A 23767-nucleotide genomic window follows, 5' to 3' on the forward strand; every position below is an offset into this window, starting at 1 on the left:
ATTGCACTTCGTGGCAGCACAAATCCTGACTTACGCCTCTCATGGTGAGCATTTTACCCATTCATATATAACCAGGCTTAAAACGGCTCTATTCAGAGGTGATAAAGTGAGACACAGGCAGTAGTAGTGCACATACCCCCTAAAAACTGTACAATTTATTAACAATTACTTCCTACATTATAAAATTGTCCCAAAATTGTCTCTAATATTTATCTGAAATCAATGTTTGAGCTTTAGCTATTTTAGACAAGTTTTTATGCCCCTAATAAGGCCATTCTGTTCTGCTTTTGTGCTATTGCAACAGGTTGTTAAAAATATTTATAAAATCAAAAAGAACATTTAATAAAACAATAAATCAGCAAGATAAAGCTTAGAAGAGGAAGATTATTTTCTAGTCCTTGAAAAATAAGAAAATAATAACATGTAACATCTGCTTAAAACAAATTTTCTCCTATTTTTTTAAAGGATATTTTAATAAAAATTTGTGGATATTAAAACAAAACATTTCAAGAAGATTTACAAACCACTCACTAGAAAGTAGGTTTCGCTTGTGACCAGCCAAACAGAGAATGTGTATCGTAATGATATCCCAGATAAGTCTTGGAATTGGGACATAATGTTTTCTCAGCCAAAAGTCCACCTGTGATATCTAAAAATGAAATAAGATAAAAATATGCATTCTTAACATAATTTAAATATCCTTATTGTATTTTATTTGTCTGTTTACATATTGGTCACCCTTACTAGCGTATGAGCTTCTTGAGACATTGAATATTTTTTAATTGGTGACAACAGTGGTACAATAACATGACAAAAATTTTTTAATTGTATCTTGAATGTATGAGACACAGTTGGCTATTAGTATCAAGACTAAGTTGGATTTGTCTCAAATACAAAGTTAGTTTAACGCTAGAAAATCAACATAATTTATGCATTAACATATTTAAAAAGAAGCATATGATCATCTCAACAGACGTTTTAAAAATGTTTAATAAAATTCAACTTCATGTATGACAAAATCTCTCAATGAAATAGTAATAAAATAAAATTTCCTTAATCCTGCTAAGATTATCTACAAATATACCTATAGCCAAATTCATACATGATTATCAAATATTAAAAACATTTTACTGAGATTGCAAAAGAATAGGCTGCTATTACCAATTCTGTTTAATCCTGTACTGGAGTCTTACCCAGGGCAATAAGGCAAAGAAAAATAACTCAAAGATGAAAGGATTGGAATGGAAGAACCAATGTTATGCATAATCCATACATAATATGAATGTCTACATAGAACGAAAATCATAAAGAATCAACAGATAAATTATGAGAATTAATCTTGCAGTATAGCACATTTTCTGGATTAAAAAAATCAATAAACAAATACAACCAATTACAGTTTATAAGTCAGCAACAAATACAAGGTGAAATGATTAAAAAGAGGCATTTAAAATAGAATCAAAACTATACAGAAACCTAGAAATTAGATTAACCAAATAAGTCTAAAATTTCATAAAAACATAAAACTTTATGAAAAGTAATTTTAAAAGACAAATGGGGGTTGGGACGAGTACCATACTCTCATCCCATCAGAAGTCCTGTATTATAAAGATGCCAATTCTTTCCAAATTGATTTATGGATTTAATGTCCAATAGCCAAAACACTCTTGAAGAAGGTCAAGATAAAAAGATCTATTTCCCACATTACTTCAAGGCTTATTATAAATCAGAAGAAATTAAGACAGTGTCAAATTGGTGAAGAGAAAGAAAAACCAATGGAACAGAAAACAGTCTAAAAGCAACTATAGTATATATGAATGTCTATCATAAGAAAAAGCTAAGTACTGCAAATCAGTGAGGGTAGGGGGGAATAGCCTTTTCATTAGTTCTGGGGAAAGTCTTTCTTCATATTAAAAAAAAAAAAAGAAGTTAGACTGTTGTCTCATACTGCTCAAAATCAACAAGTAGATTATAAAGTATAAAAATATGTTATCTTTAGGCCTCAACATATCTTTATGGCCTCAGGTTCAAAAGTATTTCTTAAGTTACAAATTGATAAAGAAAAGGATTGATAAATTTGACAATAGTTTAGCTAGGAACTTGTGTTCAACAAAAAAATACTTAAAAAGGAGTAAAAAGGCAGGAATTAGTAGACATATTTGTAACACAACTGAAAAATAAGTATGATAAAGCTAATGGCTCAATAGAAAAATGAGGAAAACCATTGAACAGGTCCAAAAAACCTAAAAAGCCAATGAAGAGGAAAAATGATTAATTTCATTTATAAGCATAGGTATGCAGATTAAATACATAATGAACTGACATTTCATTCTCACCAGATTAACAAAAATTGAGATGACTGAACAATTTGTTCTATTTTGTTGTGAAGCTCTGGCCCACTCAGCACAACGCCATCTTGCATTTGCTTTCCTTCTTCCCCTAATTCATTTTCCTTTTTCCTTTTTTTCCTGTCTTGGGATTGCTTCCCTTCTTTCTCCTCCCCTCCTCCCCATGACTCCCAAAAAAAAATCCCACCTTTAACAGAAAGTTATGCCTCAGGCTCTGTTTTGTAGGCCCTTGGATACATAGACCAGATAGTACATAGTATCTAGCATTTTGTATTTAGCATAACAGAGAACAAAAGATCCTTCATCAACAGTATAAAGAATTCTCACATAGAGCACAACTAGGAAATTATCTCCTATTTCTACAAAAAACTGAAGAGGAAATAAGTTTGAAGTATAGAAAGTTTAGGTTAAAATATAGAAAGTTTAGGTTAAATATAGTATAGAAAGTATAGAAAGTGTAGGTTAAATATAAGGGGGGAAAAGGCAAACCAAAAAATGACTTTCTTCCTGAAGATTTTTAAAAATAGAAAAGACTTCACAACTATATAAGAAAACTTGAGCATTTTCATAGGTAAGTAGGGGAGATGCGAGGTACCACTAACATTCTCTACCTGCTGTAAGAGTCCTGGCCTCTTCATATACACAGAAGCAAATAAGTGTTATCTTTTGATGGCAGAAACTCAGGGTTTCTGGAAAGGAGAGATCAGGACAGGAAGGGATTCTTCTCCCAAATTAACTCAGTGTTGAAACAAATAATAGAGTCAAAGTTGAGTTTTTTGAGAGAGGGTACTGGAGATTAACTCTTGTTTTCTAAAAGCTGTTCGCAGGAAGTATTAACCCATCCTCTTCAGTTTTTCCATTTTCTTTCTTTTAAAAAAGCTTTATTGAGGTATAACTGATACAGACAAAACTGCACATATTTAATATATGCAATTTGGTGAGTTTGGACATATGAATATGCCCATGAAATCATCACCATGATCAAACATATTTATATGTATTATTTCCAAAAATTTCCTCATGTTCTCTCTCTCTCTCTCTCTCTCTCTCTCACTCTCTCTCTCTCTCTCACTCTCTCTCTCAGTGATAAGAACACATGAGATTTACCCTCTTAAAAATATTTTAAGTGCACAATACAGTATTGTAGGCACTATGCTGCACAGCAGAATTCTAGAATTTATTCATCTTGTACGAGTGGTAACAGAGGTGAATGAGATAAATAATCAAGCATACCATGTTTCCCCGACAATAAGACCTAGCCGGACCATCAGCTTTAATGCATCTTTTGGAGCAAAAATTAATGTAAGACCCGGTCTTATATTATATTTATTATATTATATTATATTATATTATGCCCGGTCTTAAATTATATTACATAAGACCCGGTCTTATATTAAAATAAGACCGGGTCTTATATTAATTTTTGCTCCAAAAGATGCTTTAGAGCTTATGGTCCGGCTAGGTCTTATTTTCAGGGAAACACAGTAGTACCTAGTACTCTATAGGTACCCCCAAAATATATATATTTTTTGTCATATCATATGAACTGACAAAAAAATACTCATCTCTGAAGTTTATCTGGATTACATAGGGAAGCAAAATTAGTAAAGAAGAATTTGCTGCATAAAATCTAAAATTTAAAAAGTAGGAGCATATCTCAGAAAGGTTATTAAGAGATATACTCACTAAGGATAGACTTTTCAAAGTGCTTGTAAGAAGGTTTTCATTTCTTTTAATGTAGCACCTTTATAATTTTACTTAAGTTTGGAGATAAGTTTGCCTTAGAAAATTATTTTTCCCCATGCCTTGGACTGTATGGAATATAAACTCAATAAGTTACTGTAATACAAAAAAAAAGTCTGAAAAGAATTTGCCTTTTTGTTCTGCTTTATAATGTGCATTATTTGAGTAACATGACAATGAATTTAAGAGGTTTTCAAACTGACAAAGATTAATAGAAATGAGCGAGACTGACATAGTTGTATGTGCGTGTCTGCCTGCTTTCACTGAATCCTGTCAAAGTCCGAAGATGAAAGCTCAGTTTCTGGAGCCAGCTTCAAACCTAAATTTTCTCTGCTACATGACAGTCCTGCTCAGCTTGCACCTCTAGACAGAAATTTACTGATGTGTGCATTTTCACTGTAAGCAGCATAGCATGGTGTTAAAAGAATCCAGAGCTGGAATCCGATAGACATGGGCTCAAATCCTGTACATTTTTTGTAACCCTGTGACTTCGAGTACGGCACTTCACTATCTGAGCCTCAGTTTCTTCATGTGGAAGATGGGAATACTAATTTTTTTATAAGCTTTATAAAAAACCTTTTGCTTATTTCATTGCTCTAAGGACATTGCTTTAGAATACGGTGTGACACATGGAGGCGTTTAACAGATTTTTAAATTACTCGTAATTCTTATTTCACTTATGTTGTGAGAATTAAATGAAAAAGTTCGTATAAATAATAGGTCTTTTATATTATTCTTAGTATTTTAATGACTATATTATCAATAATAAACATTATTAATATTTATAATAAATATTACTAATAATTGTCATTACTTCATATGAAATAAAAGTATTTCCTATTTTACATATTTTCTTTGTACAATTTAGATCTTTTAAGTCCAGTCTGAACCTTCCTAGTGGGACTCTTATGTTCATGTTCATGTGTTTAGCCTAAAATTATGGAACCTAATCTCAAGGCATTTGGTGCAACTTGAGGTGAAGCTGCTGCACATATCTAGCTAAAGGACAATAGAATCAGCCTTAGAATGACAGAGATCTATAATATCAAGTAAAGTGTAGTATGGAGGAGTCATTGATCAAGTTATTAACTTGTGTTTCATTCTAGCAATTTTTTTCCCTATTGTTTTAAGATGTTTCAAGATGTCCCTTTTATTTCAACAGATGTTTATGAAGGCTTTCAGAAAAGCTGTAGTTGTAGGAGTTGCCAGGTACCTCCGTTGGTTAGAGCATGGTGCTAATAACACCACAGTTGCTGGTTCGATCCCCATATGGGCTACTGTGAGCTGCACCCTCAGGGGGAATAAAAAGCTGTAGTTCTTAGCAGACAAATTTATTTCTACTCATAAGTTTCCCCTCCAGAAATTTATTTCCTTTCTTTCTAAGGAAAGTATGTGGAGAGATAAGAGAAAGAGGTTTTTGCATATTAGAAGGTTCTAATTTTAAAAGCACTAGGAAAGCAGAGCTTTGCTGCTCTGTTTTTGGTCCACACTCTAACAGTACCCTAGAGAAGAGGAAGGACATTTGTAAGGACATAGGTATGTGGAGCACCTCAGGAGGGGCTATCTGGATCTGTGGAATCCAAAGTTCCCAAGCTCTGCTAAGATTTCCCATGTGAAATGTAAAGAAACAACAGAAGGACCAGACTTCAGGCAGACGCTGGGCTTGGACAGTTGGGCTTGCATCTCAGCAGAAGCCAAAGACTAAAGGGTCTCCCTCAAATAGTTTTTCTCTACACTGAAAGTAGGGATAAGTGTGATTTAGTAAATGACTGAGAAAGATATTTTTTTTCCACTTGGAAGATTGAGATGAGGGCTGAGAAACATATTTGATTTGTTTGAGAGGAAATAAAGTAATGCAATACTTCCTGTATAGCCATGATTTACATTAAGACGGAATATTATGAAATCCAGAGAGTTTGATGAGTAAGAATAATATCAGGCTTAGTAGGAAAAGATTGAGGAGGGGATTTTTGAAAATGATTAAGTCCAAGAAATGTAATTATTTGGTTGAGAAGGTTTGTGCACAATTTGGTACCAAAGTAAGGAAAACGTCAACTGAACCTAAATATTAGCAAAAGAAGAATAGAAAGTAATAACAATTACAGTGAAGCAGTGGTAGGTAGAATAATGGTCCCCCCAAATTTTCCATGTACTAATCCTTAGAACCTGTGAATATATTACCTACATGTGAAAAGGGACTTGGCAGATCTGATTAATATTAAGGACCTTGCTATACGAAGATTAGCCAAGATTATCCAGGTGGGTCTGATCTAAAGACATGGTCCTTAAAAGGAGAGAACCTCTGCCAACTGTGTTCAGAAAGATGTGAAGGGGAAACAAGAGCCAGAGACAGATGCAACATTGCTGGCTCTGAAGATGGAGGAAAGGGGCCAGGAGCCACGGAAAGTGGGGAAGCATCTGGAAGCTGGAAAGGAGAAGTAAAGGGATTCTCCCTAGGAGCTTCCAGAAAGGAACGCAGCTCTGCCAACACCTTGATTTTAAAACCAGTGAGCCCCGTGTCAGATTTCTAGCCTACAGAACTGCAAGGTAATACATTTGTGGTAATTTGTTATGGTAGCAATAGAAAACTAATCCACATAGCAGGAGTTCTAAGTATCCCTACTAGTAGGATGGTACCAATCACAAGGCAACTGAGAGGTAACATGTATGGTTGCCATCACTCTGAGTTGGGAAGCACTCATCTCAAGTGAAAAGAAATATTATACCTTGGCATTCAGTACAACTGCTTTTACAATAGTTTGCAAAACATATAAGGATGTACTATTCCCTGTGGTACTTAATCCTATTGCATTTTATTTTACTGTTGCTTAGTATATGTCCAGTCTCCCCAACTGCTGTACTTTTTTGAAGTTAAGATTCAACTACTCTTCATAATAACTCCCTAACTCTATCATTGTATTACACACCTGGAATAAGTGAATTAGATGTGGATTTGATTATACATGACTAAATCATATTATCTGTGATCTTAGTCACACTAATAATATCCTACTAAAACACAAGGCCCTAAAATATATAGGTCTTTCTTATTGTACATTCTCAATAGTTCTCCAAAGTAGTATGGGTATAAAAACCTACAATGTGGGAAAGGAGAAATTGAAAAAAGGCCATGGTAAAAGGGTGTGTTATATGGTGAAAGCCATGTAGTATTGAGTGTTCATGCAGCACTGAGGTAAACGTTGCTACACCTGATCAAACATCTGTCTTTCAAGAGCCCTCTTGCATTGGAGGGGTTAGCTAAGAGGAACGTTTGGCTGTAGATGATATGCCTTCAACAGTGGTACTGCTGGAAAAGCACAAACTATGAAGATGTTTCTGGTATTTGAACAAATATTCCAAAATCCCCCATCTGCCTATCTCCTTTGTACATAGATTCAAAGATTCTCAAGGTCAAATCATACCTCTCAAAACATATACAGGATGTATCAATCACAAGAGCGTGACTTAAAACATGTTTACTCAGAGACAGCTCTTTGTACAGCGGCTTTGATGGGCTTCCCCTGTATGGATCCTCTCTGGGAGTTGCCCTGCCCTTATTTTTCTGTAGTTTCTTGGCTTTTTCTCCGGGAATCATTCATTTTAGATTTTGTGGCTTTTAAAATGTTGACAGCAAGGATGGAAGTAGTATAATACACAAAGAAATCTAAGACTAATTCAGATTCTGCTGCCTTGAAATCTTTGCCTCTCTTCTAGATCATCAAAATTGAGATTTTAATATCATTTCAAAGCTGTCTGTATGATATACTGAAGACACATAAGATCATAAATACTAAAAGGAGTTGGTCTCCCTGGAAAGAGGAGTGGGGGTGTGGGGGAGGGGGAGAATCATGTCCATTTATGCACTTTTCTTTCTACCATAAACTTTTCTCTCAATCTGTTATTATTCTGAAAACGACGTGTTTCTAAAGAGATGTAGAGCCTCTTTACATTTAATTTCTAAATCTATGCATTTGAGAATAAGTTTGATGAAACTTTTAATGTTTTTTCAATATGTAAAGTACAACTGAATCACCTTACCTTGGCCATCAGTTATGGTTTAAATTTAACTACATACATAGCTCAGCTCAAGTTAAGCCATTTGCAGTACACGTAAAACAGTAACACAGGAATTTAGACATTGCGTAATAATTTTCTTACTCCCCATAGATGAAGGCAGCAGGAGCCTCATCATATTGTTTCACTACTGAGAGAACATTTTGAGCACTAACTATATCGTAATAGAGCCAACCTGTTTGGCCACAAAGAAGAAAATGGAAAAAATGTAGATAATTACCCGCTGGAATGCAGTGGATAATTATGGGACTCCTGTACTTTAACCGGAATATAACTCCTAATTATCTCAAAAGCCTAACTTTATACATTCAGAAATGGTTACCATTCAAAGAGATTATGCAAAATGGTAAAACCTTAGATCACTGAATCGTAAGAGATAAAAAGAAATTTAAATTGGTTAAAAATAGCACAGGGAATAAGAATATTCCTCTGATGCCACGTCAGACTTTAGTCTGTAGGCTCAGTATCTTGGTAACACTTACCCTGACTACAAGCAGATTTCGTCAATATTTTTTTACAATAATCTATTTTAGAAAGAATGCGTCTGAGAGGTTAACCGATCTTAGTTTTCCTTTCATGTCCCAAGTTGGTATTAACAGTCTCTTTCTTCTCTGATTCATACTCTCCTTTTTTTCCTTTTTTTTAAGTTCCACACAGTGATAGACGTGTTCTTCAAAAGAATTTAAACCAGGAATAAAGCAGCTAAACCTTAGGCCATTATTTGTGAAATAATCCCAGTCAGGGTAAAAATGAGGTCTGTATTAGCTAATTCTGGCTTCACACCTTGGAGCAACGACAGTGATGGAAAATTGTTACAATAATTATCCCCTACATTTATTACGTATTTGTCGTATTTGGCAGAACATTTGGAGTTAAATTTAAATCCTCCCATATTGTTTGTAATAGATACAATAGTAGCTATTTCTTGTACGCCTATTGCATGTCACTCACTAGCTCTATACAGAACGTTTTAAATCCTTAACTTGCAAATTTTGAATTCATATCCCCATTTTAGAGTCAAAACAAGGTTCACAGGCCTAGAAAAGGATTAAGTTAGGATTTGGAGCCAGTGGGACATTCCTTGTGTCACCGCCTGTCCTCCTGCAAGCTGCGTGCTTGGGCCAGTGTTTCAACATCACCATGCAGGACAGGACCTGGGCGTCTTGTTGCTGAAATTACTGTGTGATGCCAGTGACTCCCTAACCTTTTACTTCTCTTTATCCCTCATCCTTTGCTTCAAGAATGCAAACCACAATTGAATTCTCAATACTGCCTGGGAATCCCACTATGCTTCTGTCACAAATTTACTTGGCCACTCTGTGATATGACTGTAGCATACTTTCTCTTTTCTCTTCAAACTTACTACTCCCCAAATTCAATCTCATTCTCCCCATCACTTCCACTTCTTTAAAACATAAGCTTTTTTAATGAAGATCTTCAGCCTCCCACCAGTTAATCCATACATGTATGTGCATCTGTATTCAGGTTCTTCTCCCTCTAGCAGCAATAAAGTGTTCCTGTTCATTTCATGCTCCATCCCTTAACAATTAATGCAACTGATGTTAGCCTAACTTCTCAGTGACTTGAGTCCTTGGATTACCTCTTCCATCTTTTGCATTAGCTATTTTGCCAGTCTACTGGCTCAATCCTGACACCAAACAAACACACTCTAGTGTCTCAAATTTCTTAAAAAACAAAGACAAATATAATAATAACAAGTGTTGGAGAGGCTGTGGAGAAAAAGGAACTCTCATACACTGTTGGTGGGAATGCAGACTGGTACAGCTGCTATGGAAGGCAGTGTGGAGGTTCCTCAAAGAATTCAGAATAGAGTTACCATATGACCCAGCAATCCCTCTCCTTGGTATATATCAAAAAAAAAAAAATCTGGAAACATTTATCCATAAAACTATATGTGCTCCGATGTTCATTGCAGCTTTATTTACTTACGGTGGCCAAGACATGGAAACAACCAAAATGTCCTTCGATAGATGAATGGATAAAGAAGAAGTGGTATATATACACAATGGAATACTATTCTGCCGTAAGAAAAGATGAAATAGTGCCATTTGCGACAACATGGATGGATTTTGAGATTATTATGCTAAGCAAAATAAATCAGACAGAAAAAGTAGAGAACCATATGATTTCACTGATATGTGGGATATAAAACTGAAAGCAGCAAAGGAACAAGACAAACAAAGAAACAAAAATTCATAGACATAGACAACAATTTAGTGGTTACCAGAGGGTTAAGTGGGGAGGGGTGGTAGATGAGGGTAAAGGGGATCAAATGTATGGTGATGGAAGGAGAACTGACTCTGGGTGGTAAACACACAATGTGATATATAGATGATGTATTACAGAATTGTGCACTTGAAACCTATGTAACTTTACTAACTATTGTTGCCCCCATAAACTTTAATTTTTTAAAAACATGAAACTAATATTATCCATATTGCCAATGTCCTTATTGCTAAACTCTGGACATGTTCTGCACTCATCTTGTTTGACTTTTTGACAGCATCTGACAGAACTGACCATGCCATCTGTTTTTACTGCTTCTTAGTATCCTCAGTTGAGACACAAGGCATCCCTCCTTCCTGACTTTCCTTGTCACTATCCAATTGCTCCCATTTGGTTTCCTTAGCTGGATTTTTATTTCTATCCAAAGCATAAATGTTGGGGTATGGGTCTGCATATGCTCAGGGCTCAGGGTTGGAGGGCCCATTTGTCAAGTTCATTTTATACACTCTGTCATTCTCAGTACATTGACTCACTCATCCTTGTGGGTTTAAACACCATTTTTATGCATATAATTCCCAGTTTTTTTAATCTCAAGCCCAAATTGCTTCTCTCCAAATCTTATACATCTTGAGGCCTCTTTGATATTTTCATTAGATATTTCAAAACAATAAGAAAGGGAGTAACTTTTGGACAGCATTTGTTCTGCCTAGCAAGTAACATATATGTGGAGGGTGGCCAGTATCTCATGGATTCAAGGAAGGTGAGTGAAACTTTAGGGTCTATCAGGTCTCAAGGGTGGATTTTAGTTCATTTTTGCTTGTCTCTTTTGTTCCAGTTTCACTGGGAACTGAATCACCGCACTTGCAAACGGCTGTAATTTCAAAGGAAATGTAAATGAAGTGCTATAATCAGTCAAAGTAGAAGTCTATAGTCAAAGATAAGCCTCTCAGTCTGACTGCAAAACTCAATTTCTCAATTAAATCTTCACAAATTTTCTATCTCATAGCATTTTCGAGTGTACACGATTAATTACAAAAATAACAAACACTGTAGAAATTATAAGTTGAAAAGACCTTGCAGCCAAAGAGAACTCAGTCATCTAAGAGTCAGCTGTGATACCACACCAATAAATCTAGCTCCCTGTCTTATTAGGTAGCCAAGGAAGGGAGTCTTTGGATCCTTCCTAGACAAGTGAAGACACAACTCACAAACATTCCAAGGTCTTACCACCCGAGGCATACACTAGGTACATATACATGTTCTAAGTTTTCTAGATTATTTCTGTATTGGTGAGCTATGAAAGGAAACATATGCTTTCCTAAGACAAACTGATGGCATTAAAGAGATTGTTCCCCATGAAATGCAAAAATGTTTCAAAATTATCTGGCAATTTTGGTGTACTTACCAGGCACATAAGGTGGGTAGTTTAGATTATTTTCTTCACAATCTGGGTGCTGGCCATACTGAAAATTGGCTGGTTCATTCATATCCTTACATAAAAATAGAAATTTGATGAGTAATAATGGACGTAGTTTTGTGACTTTTCATCGTGGAAACAGAGCACATAAAGCTCATTAATCCATTCAACATACATACTTTGAGTATCTAAATGAATGAGATGGTAAGATAGGAGCTCTGTGAAGCATAGGAATAAACAAGACAGTGTCCCTGGTCTCAAAAATTATATGCTGGCAGACTAGCAACAGTTACACACATATATAAAGGTCACAGAATAGAAATAGATACTGCCATTTCTGTTCTGTGAAAGATAATACCAATTTTCCAATGATTGTGAACACAAATCATTCTTAAGTTTTTTGGTTTCTTTTTTGTAACTCACATCTAATGAGTCAACCAATCCTGTCAACTCTATCTTAAAAATATATGCATAATCTGACCACGTCTCATTCACTGCAGTCCCACTATCCCAGGCTACACTGCCAGTCTCTTGCCTGGACTGTCACAGTAGCTTCAAACTAGTCTCTCTCCTCCATATGGGCCCAGAGATAGATTCACCTGGAAATTAGGGAAATGTAAGTTTCATGGTCTCTTTTTGCAGGACCCCTTCATATGTTGATACATAAAATTCTATCTGTAATTTTTAAATAATTTTTTTAAAGAGAGTCACCCAAATTATATAAAGCTCCATAAAACCTGGATTCATCTCTGCTTTCACACTGTTTTTTGCCTTCCTGTAGTCTATTCTCAATGCAGCAACTAGAATGATCCTTTGAAAACCTCTGCTCAAAACCCTCCAATGTTCTTCCATCTCACTCAGAGTAGAAGCAAAAGACCTTACAATTGGTCAATGCTGCTGTCTGTGGTAACGACTCAATATCCTTCTGACCTTTTTCCTGACTGTCCCTGATTACGATGCTCTAGCCACACTGGCCTCCTTGCTGTTCCTGGAAAATGCCAGGCATGTTGTGCTTCAAGGCTTTTGTCCATGTTGTTCTCTTGCCAGGATGTTCTCCCCTTCTTAGATATCCCCAGGGCTCAGCCTCTGGTCTTTGTTTTCAATTATCACCTCTTCTGTCCACCCTTTTTAAACTTCAAACTTTTTAACTTACCAAATTTCCTACCCCACTGCCATGGTCTGAATGTTTGTGTCCTCCCAAAATTCACTTGTTGCAATCCAAACACCTGAAGTTGATGGTATTAGTAGGAGGGGCCTTTCGGAGGTGATTAGGTCATGAGGGTGAAAGCCTTCTGAATGGTATTAGTGCTCTTGTGAAAAAGACCCCACAGAACCTCCCAGCCTCTTCCACCACGTGAGAATACAACCAACAGTTTGAGACCTGGAAGATAGCTTTCACCTGACCATGCTGGCACCCTGATGTCGAACTTCTGGCCTCCAGATCTGTGAGAAATCAATTTCTCAGTCTGAATGGACTAAGCAGCCTGAATCGACTAAGGCACCTACTTTCCAGATTAATTTTTCTCTTTTACAGTTTTATTACCCAACACACTATACATTTTACTTATTTATCTTGTTTATTGTCTGTATCTTCCACTAAAATGTCAGCTCCATAAAAACAAGCATTTTTCTAAGTGTACCTTCAATGCCTCCTGACAGAGTAAGTACTCAATAAATAGGTGTTTGCTGAAATAAGAGAAAGAATTACTTTCAGTAAAGAGTACCACTGAAGACTTCATGGAAAAGTTGAAATGGAGGCTGCACATTGATCAGCTCATTGAATCTGAACATGTAGAAATGAGGAAAAATGTGAAGGAGAGCATATCCAAAGACACAGAAACAACCAATTATGCTTCATGTAGAGAAAAATGTCCCTGTTGAGTAGTAGTCATTGTCTAACCTTCATTCAATCGTCTAGTCACATGATTCTATTTGCAAGTGTCTCTCTGGCTGAGTGGGGCCTATTAGGCATACAACTTGCGATTGTCCCAATAGTACTAGATCAGCACCACCCTTTCCTTTGCACTCTTACACATTCAGTTCCTATTACCTGAAACACTTCCACCCATACCCACACCCTGCTTCACTTAGTTAATTCCCATTCATTGGCCAGTCCTCATCTTAACTATCACCTCTATTGGTAAGTCTGGACTTCCCCAGACTGGAGTTCAATGGACCCGAGTTCAATGTCCTTCTTCTCTGTACCCATTGTATCCAGTGCTTGCTCTGTCATGGCCATACAATAACTTGTTTGTCGGCCTATCTACCCATCTGTTGCTTCCCACCACTCTGCACAGAGTAGGTATAAACCATAATGAATGCACAAACCAGCCTCATCCAGAGTAAGATGAAGCCAGGATCAAGATGGCAGAAAAGATACTGCCAGTCTTGGAGAAAGTAGTTCTTCTCTCCAAAGGTACATTAGAGGAGTTAAGGCGGAGACTACCAGGAAACAGGAAAGAAAATTTTTTTCACTTTCTTCAACTTACTGTGTGAAAAAAGACAAGTAGATGAACCTCTTACTTTTCCACCAGGGAAAATAATTTTAAACAATAAGTTTAGACTTACAATCCAGATCCCATCGTAATCAAGGACATTTTTGAATTCTGTACACATGTGAATCCACCATTCTGCTGTTTGGGGATTGGAGTAGTCTGCATACACTGAATCTCCTGGAGGCCAGGCCTACAACAGAGAAGTAAGTCAAACTAAATAAATGCAACTTGCCTAATATGACATAGAAATCTCGATAGTTGGGCCTTACTTTGCATTTTGAGTATTACAAATGAAAACTGAGAATCACTGAAATTAAATAACCAAGTACATCGAAAAAGTATATGACAAGTTCATAGTAGAATGGAAATGGAATCCTATATCTCTGTCCAGTTGTCTTCAACCATGAAATTGTGCATGAAATCATATTTTACTGTTCTTTTATTATTTAGCCATTTCTCTCCATGCATAAATCTATATTAATACAATTATAGGGATTAGGAAATGCAAGAATTACATTTATAATAGCAAGAAAATTTTAATATATGTACGGTGCCAACAAAAACCATAAAAATAATATAATGAAAACTACAGAATGTTTATGAAGTATTCAAAAGAAGAAATAAATTGAAAAATACAGAATGTTTGTGGATGGGAAGACTCAATATTGTATAGATGTTAAGTTGCTTCAAATTGGGATGTAAAGTTTTAGGTGTAATAATTACATTTAATAAACTTATATGGCCATAAGACATGAATATATAACACTGTATTAACATGTTTACTGCAGCATTGCCTATAATATTAAGATATTAGAAACAAGAAAATGTTTATTATTAGGAATTGGTTAAACTAATTTCCTTACATGAGACCGTGGAATATCACATAACTATTTAAAAAGATGAGACAGAGATAGTTTTATATGTATTAACAAGGAGAGAGAGAGAGAGAGAGAGAGAGAGAGAGAGAGAGAGAGAGAGAGAGAGAGAGAGAGAGAGAGAGAGATTAGTGTTCCAAACCCTTTGGAGTGTACTTTTTCTTCTAATAATGGCCTTGAGCCACTGCTTCCTGCTCAGGCCCACTTTTAGCTCTTTGAAGTGTACTTTTTTCCTAATAAACTGCTTTTTCACTACTTTACTTTGGTATCTAATTCAAGTCTTTGCTCGAGATGCCAAGAACCTGGATGTGGTGCTGAGAAGGGCCCACTCTCCTGTAAAACATTATTTTGGCGAGCCAGCCAGGAGTATTCTGCCACTTCTCTGCCTCCTGACCCCCCACCCCACAGCAGCAGTCAAGAGGAGGGGACACAACAGCGTGGCTTCGGAACACCGGCTGCTGCGGGGCTGCAACCTGGCCACCACAGGCACTGCCCGGCCTCCGCGAGCAGCGCGCATGCTCCCGTAGCCACCTCTAAAGCCACTTTTCTAGCTTACACGTCTACATCATCTTTCTTTTGCCCAATCTGATGGTCCTGAGGTGGGCATTCCATTTCGGACCCCCTCTCCTAGGAGAGCCCTTTCTTTTATGCCTGTTCTCTTACGCTTTTGCAATAAAGCTGCTTCTGCTTAAACCTGGCCTCTCTGGATCCACATTTCCATTCTTCAGTAATGGCGGGATCACGCTCCTGAGAAAATACATCAGGATCCTAATTCATTTTAGTGAGCATTCTGTGTGTGTGTGTGTGTGTGTGTGTGTGTGTGTGTGTGTGTACATATATATATATATGTTTTCCAATATAATCTCAAAGTTATAGATAATGCTGATTATCTATCTATCTATCTATCTATCTATCTATCTATCTATATATGTGCCAAGAATATGTATACACATTTTAAGAAAGGAAAACTGCATTAAAATTGTAATACTCAAAATATACTGATAATAAAAGATGAATACAAGTCACGTTGGACTTCTGCAATTACAAGAAGTGATCCAAGTTGTTACCATCAGTGTCCAGACACTTCTGATTACGGCGAACTACTGCTTAAGCAATGTTCACCAAAGTGTTCACTTGTGTACATTTTTTTGGCACCCCTGTTATATATACATATAATATTGTTATCGTTTTTTAAAGAGTTTTAAATGTTATCTGTTGTATTTCCCATTTATGTAAAAATATGACTACATGTATTTAAAAATCTGGAGGAATATACACTGAAATGATAAAATTTATATTTTGGGAAAAGGACTGTCACTTCCTACTTTTTATAAGTCAGTATAACATCGTACACTTTGATCATCAGCAAAAGCATTAAAGATATTTTCATTATGTAAAAGAAAAGTGAGGAACTTTCTTTCACTTAAGAAATATATGTGTCATTCCTTAATTTTCCAATATAATCTCAAAGTTATAGATAATGCTGATTATCTATAATTTTGTAATACTTATTAAAATGTTCCTTTTTAGAATGTTACCCTGTGTATTAATATATTCTTTGAATTTCTCACAAATTCTATGGGCCTTAAGTAATTTCTTAAAAAGTCATATAATCCAGTCCAGTGCTCCAAATATTCAGCTCGAAAAGCTGCACAGCATTTTTTTGAACTGAATTCATGATACCAGTTCCCTGATGCCACATGAATTGCAATTATTTATCATATACTCAATACAGAAGGAGGTTTTCATCTATTCTTCAAGGTTCTTACTTTGCCGACCACCGGTGTGACTCCATCAGAGCTATTGACCCAAATTCCCAATTCCTCTCCAAGTTCATAGGGCTTGTAAGTACCTTGTGGTTCATCTTTCGTCAAAAAAGGATCCTGCAAATCCCCAAGAACATTGCAATTGGTAACAGTCTGATAATTGATATTTAAATATAAACTTTCCAAATGTTTTTGAAATAAGAATGTCTAATATCCATATAAACAGTGAGTTTTATACTGCATACATTAGCATGTTCCCAGCCATTAAGTATGGTTACAAATATAAAAACTGTCAATTTCCATTAATTTTTTAGTGCTGCAAAATGTGGATCCAAGCAATGCCAATTTAACAATGTAATCAGTTGCTTCTGATTTTCTTTACTTGAAAAGTTATATAAGTAGATAAACCTAATACTCTTGCTATTTGGCAAACAACCTTTTCTAATTTTTTTTGTTTATTCTTTTTTATATGCGATAAGCCTGTGAAACTGTAAAACAAACAAACAAAAAACTCTGGATGGGGAAATCAAGACATTTGTATTCTACTCTCAATAGAGCTAGCTACAAAAAGCCTGGTTAAGCCATTTAATTTTAAGAGGACAAGTTTCTCTTCCACAAAATGAAGTACTGTAGTCGACGAATTCTTAAAGTCACTGTCCCTCTCAAAAAGCCGTCTTAAAATGAATCAAGGGGGAAAAATGTCTGAGTCTATATTTAATTTTTTCCAAAGATACTTATTAACCCTACTGCAAATCTGTTTCCTCGCTAAACATTTTAATATCATGATATATTTATATTTAAATATTTTTCTTAATACATTCCTGTTACATTATCTCAGTTGGATAATAAATATATACATTTTTATTTATAATAAGCCATTCTTTAAAAAAAAGTCCACAAACCTCTAGCATCATTACATCATACAGGAATTATAATACATACTGACATTTTTATCATTATATTAAAATAAAAATATTTTTAAAATTTAGAATCTCTCTCATCTGCATTAAGATAAATACTTCAATATAAATCAACTTTTAGTAACATTCCTGCTCCTAGAAGCAGTTATAGAGACTTTTATCTTTATATCATAAATGTATTAAATGAAACATGACATTGTATGTACTGCAACATGGAGAAAAGATTCTTTCAAATTAAGTTCACTGCATTTATTCAAAAACTATATTATTCTTTGTTTAGGATTTTTATGGCCAAGTCTTTAAATCTGACAGACAAGAGGATGTGTGGAAAAACATACTTTCCCTTCTAATTGTAAGTCATTTTTTTTTTTAAAGAAAGAACACTGTGGTTTTAAAAATTGAATTCCTTCATCACTTGTTGATGACATTTTTGTATCATTGACTAATAGAAAACTTGCTTGTAGTTCTTCAATAAAATATAACATTTATCATTATATATTACATAAAATTTTGTTCTTTGTTCTTCAGAAATACATTAGTGCTGGTGCTTTTTTTCCTAAATTAATTTTAATATATATTTTTAAAATCACTTATAAAATGTGAATTTAGATATTTTATCTTTGCTCTTCAGAAGAAATTTACCAAAATAATGACATAATGTAGTCCATCATTTTTCAGTTCTTTAATGTACTCGGGCAGACCAGCAAAGTTAGCTTTATCATATGTGAAGTCCAAATGACGTTCCATGTAGTCAATATCGCCATACTGAACATCCTGTACAAAAGAGCAATGGAGACATACCCTTCAAATATTAGAAAAACAGACAAATATTGTCAAAGAATCATAAATAGCTAATAAGTGACTGTATATAATTTGAAACTGAAATATTGGTGTGAGTTTCAAGTTATCCTGTAAGAAATGAAAATAATTCTGTAATGGAAAACTGAGATAATGCAGAAATCCCCCACTTGAAACCCTTTCTGTGGTTTTAGTTACCCATGGTCAGCTGCAGTCCCAAAATATTAAACAGAAAATCCCAGGAATAAGCAATTCATATGTTTTAAACTATGTGCTTTTCTCAGTAGCATGAGGAAATCTCCTGCCATTCTGCTCCATCCTATCTGGGATGTGAAATCATTTTTTTGTCCAGTGTATCCACACTGTATACATCCCTGGCCGTTAATTACTTAGTAGCTAGCTAGGTTATCAGATCAACTGTTTCAGTTTCGCAGTGCTTGTGTTCAAGTAATCCTATTTTACTTAATAATGGCCCCAAAGCACAAGAATAGTGATGCTGGCAATTTGGATATGCCAAAGAGAAGCTGTATGTAAAGTGCTTCCTTTGTGTGAAAAGGTATGTCCATATAGGAAAAAACATAGTATACATAGAGTTTGGTATTATCCACTGTTTCAGGCATCCACTGGGGTCTTGGAACATATCTCACAGCACTGTAACACACAAATGTGTGTATGTGTGTGTATATATATATATATATATATATATATATATATATATATGTTTGGGGTACACTTACATGAGGAATATCATACTGTCTTAAACGATCAACCGTTTTTTTCAGCACATCTATGCTATTATAGCCCCATCGACAAAGCTGAAATCCCAGAGACCAGTATGGAGGCATATAGGGACGTCCAATAGCCTGTAAAAAAAAAAAAGTATTGAATTCAAATAAGTTAGTTAAATGTTCACAGGACTGATTAACATAAGACTTTAGTCAGCAAGCAGTTTAAACTTCCCAAACTGCGATGAGCATCTAACATTGCATGAGGTGTGACCAAAAAATATGGTGAATGTTTAAATTTAAAAAAATCTATTACAGTAAGACACATTACCATCAATCCCCCTCAAAATACTCCTCAAACACACTTCTCCCCTCATTCTTGTCACTTTCTGAAGCAGTTCTGGAAGTCCTCTTTCATGAGTGTCTTTAGTTGCACTGTTAGGGTTGCCTCGATGTCCTGAATCATTTTGACTTTGGGGAAGAGCCAGAAGTCACACGGTGCCTGATCCGGCGAATAAAGTGGATGAGGACATATCACAATGCTTTTATTTGACAGAAATTGCCATATACCAGAAGTGATGTGTGACATGGAACATTGTAATGATAGAGGAAGATTTATAGCACACTTTAAAACACTCTTTCTATCAACCTTAGCTCACACACGACTGACTGCACTGAACAAGTTGAAATTTGTCACACACTGTTACTAAGGTTCAACGCAATGCTTCCCATGTTGAAGATTCCTGCCTTTCCATTGGATGGCACTTGGCAGCAGCATTCACAATATTTTGTGATCACAACAGAAAGACGTGTCACACATCACTTCCGGTACAGAAACTTCTGTCAAATAAAAACACCACGGTGTGTCCTCATCCACCTTAATCAGCGGCTCTGGCACCGGGAGACTTCTGGCTCTTCCCCAAGTGAAAATGACCATAAAAGGTAAATGTTTTGAATTGATTTAGGACATCAAGACAGTCACAACAGTGCAACTAAAGACACAAAAGAGGACTTCCAGAACTGCTTCAGAAAGTCGCAAGAATGATGGGATAAGTGTGTTTGAAGTGAAGGGGAGTATTTTGAGAGGAATTAACGGCAATGTGTTTTTTACTGTAATATTTTTTAATTTTAAACATTCACCGTATGTTTTGATCATACCTTGTAAGTTGCCCCTGATAACAACCAAAGAAACAATGATGAAAATTTGGGATCTCAAGAACTCGTATGAGAATTTAACTAAAGCCATAGAATTTCTTCCCAATGCATACCTACAAAGGCAATTCATTCAATTTTGTGAGTGGGGGATTATGCTCCCCAAAGTTCTCCTCTAATCCATTCTACCAGGATGTAACATAATAGAGCTTTAAAGGCTCCAAATGAGAAAAACTTGAGTTCACATCTCAGTTCTGCCTCTAATAGCTGTGCCATTAAGAAAATTACGTAATTTTATAGCCTTAGTTTCCCCATTTTTTAAATGGTGTAAATAGTAATATCCACTTCATTCATTTACAAGTATTTATTAAGTACCCACCATTAACTGTTTTAGACCCAAGGTCCCTGTCTTATGGAGCTTAAATTGTAGTAGAAGAAAACCAATAAACATGTAAACAACGTAGCATAATTTTTAGAAATAGAGTATGTAGGGGTGGGATGAAGGACTGTTAGGGAAATTCTCTCTGGCAATAAGACCTGAAAAAGTCAGGCGTGTATAGGGCACCAGGCAGAGGGACCAGGGGTTGCAAAAGCTTGAAGTGTTCAGGAAGAGAAAGATGGCGAGGGCGGCTGAACTATAGCAAACAAAAGGGAAAGTGGAATATAAGAGGACGCAGATATTCAATCATAAAGGGCCATAACAAAGAACTGGAAATTTTTCATTGTCTTTTTTCCCTCAACTTTATATTAAGAAAATTGGGAAGCATGTATAAAAGTAGAGAAGACAGTATAATAAACCTCCATTTAACCAGAATCGACAATTATCTTTTTGCCACACATCTTTATCTTTTTTATTTTGTGGGGGAAATGGGGTGCTATAGCATTTTAAAGAAAATTCCTGAAATCATACCATTTCACCCCTAAATATGTTTTTAAACATAAGAACACTCTCTTATATAATCAAAATACCATTATCACACCTAACAAAATCAACCACAATCCTTTAACATTCTCAAATGCTCTTCCAAACTTCCCTAGTTTTTCTCAAAAATGTATTTTTCAGTCAATTTATTTGAAAGGAGATGAGCTATATTCAAATTTCAATGGAAGCAGTTAAAATGAGTAATATATTCTAATTTATACTGTAATAATATATATACATTTTTTAAATCACTCTGACAACCCTGGAAAATAAATTACAAGAGAGCAAAGGTGGTCACCATGAAACCAGTTAGGAGACTGGTATATTGTCCAGATGGAGATGAGAGTGGCTAGAACAAAAGAGGTCGTGTGGTGATATTGAAAGAGTCAGATTGGAATACATTTTGGAGACACTGCTAACAGAACTTTCTAATGGATTTATTGCTATAGAATGAAGAAAAAAAAGGAACTGATGATGGCATTTAGTTTTGGAGTTGAATGACAGGGACAATTAATTCTATTAATTGAGATGGAAAAGATGGAAGGAGGAGCAAGAGCAGGTTTGTGGGGAGAAAGCACCGAGCACAAGAAATGTGGACGTACGCACTCGGAGTTACCCGCTAACAAATGTATTTAAGTCATGGAACCAGAAGATATTACAAGAGAGAGTTCAGTTGGAGATCAAAGGAGAGACTAGGATTAACCTTTGGAAGACTCAACATTTAAAAGCATCAGCAAAGGAGACTGAAAACAGGCCATTTGTCATGTAGCTAGGCAGCCTGGACAATGCAGTGTCAGAGAAGAGAAGAGTGTTTCCAGAAGTGGCCACCACATCAAATACCATCTGGATGCTGACGTCGACGAGAACAAAGGCTTGATGACTTATCCTGTGACTTTGATAAGACCTTTATAGAGAGTGGTGGGGATAATAACCCGATTGGAATATAGTGGGAATTTGGGAGGTGAGGGAATAGAGACAGCCCATATAGACACTTTCAAAAAGCTGTGCAGAGCAGAGGAGCAGAGAGATGGAGGATGATGTGGGTTCTTAGTAGGATATTCTTGTTCAGTTTTGTTCAGGTAGTCACTATTAATGCAGATCTGTTGATGGGAAGGACCTGGCAGAGAGGGATAAATGGATGATGCAGCTGAGTGTGGAAGCATAGGTGAAAGCACAGGTGGATTCTAGAGCACAGGAAGAATTGTTATACTTAGAAATGAGCAGGAACAACCTTAACAAGAAGAAAAGCAAAACATGGGCATGTATGCAGGTAAATCAAAGGCTTCTGTACTTGAGAAACAATGTGTTTCTTTTTCAATTGCTTCTAATAGTTCTTGCTTCTATTTTTCTCCGTAAAATGGTGAGACACATCAATAGTCAAAAATTGAGAGGGGTGATGTTGGAGGTTTTAGAAGAGAAAGTGTAAAGTATCAGTCTCAGTGAGTGGGATTGCAAACATACTAGTGTAGGACATTTGGTGGAATTGCCAGACAGGGTGGTGCACTTGGAGATTAAATTGAAGGGAGACTTGGCAGCACAATCACGTGATTGATGGCCAGAAGCTTTCAGTTGCTCAGGAGCAGGTAGTCGTTTCATTAATAAATCAGCACAAAGTTCCTGTCTGTTGCATACAGCCAGTTGGTGTCAAAAGCTATTCTGGTCCGCCGTTTTAAAGTTTTCTCCCTCTAAACCCCTTTCTGGTAGATACTGTGACTCATCTCTTCCTTTGACCCTATTATAACGTCTAACACAGAATATGAATTTCATAAATGTATATTTATTACATGAATGAATGTAGAGCCGATGATGTCATCCGTGTTTTACAGATGGGAACATTAAATCAAAAAGGAGATGTTCTGACTTTTATGAGTTGCTACCACGTAAAAGACTAAAACGAGGGCAGCCAGTTAGCTCATTTGGTTAGAGCGCGGTGCTCTTAACCACAAGGTTGCTGGTTCCATCCCCACATGGGCCACTGTGAGCTGCGCCCTCCACAACTAGATTGAAACAACTAGTTTGCTTGGAGCTAATGGTCCTGGAAAACCACACATAAAAGTTAAAAAAAAAAAAAAGACTAAAACCAGAACTAATTAGAACTGTGATCTAAAATCTGGCTGGACATTAAAGTCATGTGGGGAGCATTTAAAAATATGTGCTCTATCCAGGACCCACCCTAGATTAATTCAATCAGAATAATTCAGTTAGAATTTCTGAGGGTGGACCCCAGGCATCCATATTTTAAAGGGCCTCTGGGTGATTGATGCAGAGCGAGGTTTAAGAATTAC

The 23767-nt window shown here is 36.0% G+C and overlaps 1 protein-coding gene across 1 annotated transcript in view; it reads right to left on the reverse strand.

The window, feature by feature from the left end:
* Positions 1-23767, reverse strand: part of LOC117029364 (sucrase-isomaltase, intestinal-like) — an 80562-nt gene that overhangs the window by 15210 nt on the left and 41585 nt on the right. Inside the window, exons 8-13 of the mRNA XM_033118583.1 lie at positions 19421-19546; positions 18528-18659; positions 16969-17082; positions 14398-14514; positions 11818-11902; positions 532-649 (exon numbers count right to left, since the gene is read on the reverse strand). Of these exons, the coding sequence (XP_032974474.1) occupies positions 532-649; positions 11818-11902; positions 14398-14514; positions 16969-17082; positions 18528-18659; positions 19421-19546 (692 nt within the window). The remainder of the gene's footprint in view (positions 1-531; positions 650-11817; positions 11903-14397; positions 14515-16968; positions 17083-18527; positions 18660-19420; positions 19547-23767) is intronic.

Source organism: Rhinolophus ferrumequinum, chromosome 10 (assembly GCF_004115265.2).
Source record: "Rhinolophus ferrumequinum isolate MPI-CBG mRhiFer1 chromosome 10, mRhiFer1_v1.p, whole genome shotgun sequence".
Lineage (NCBI taxonomy): Eukaryota > Metazoa > Chordata > Mammalia > Chiroptera > Rhinolophidae > Rhinolophus > Rhinolophus ferrumequinum.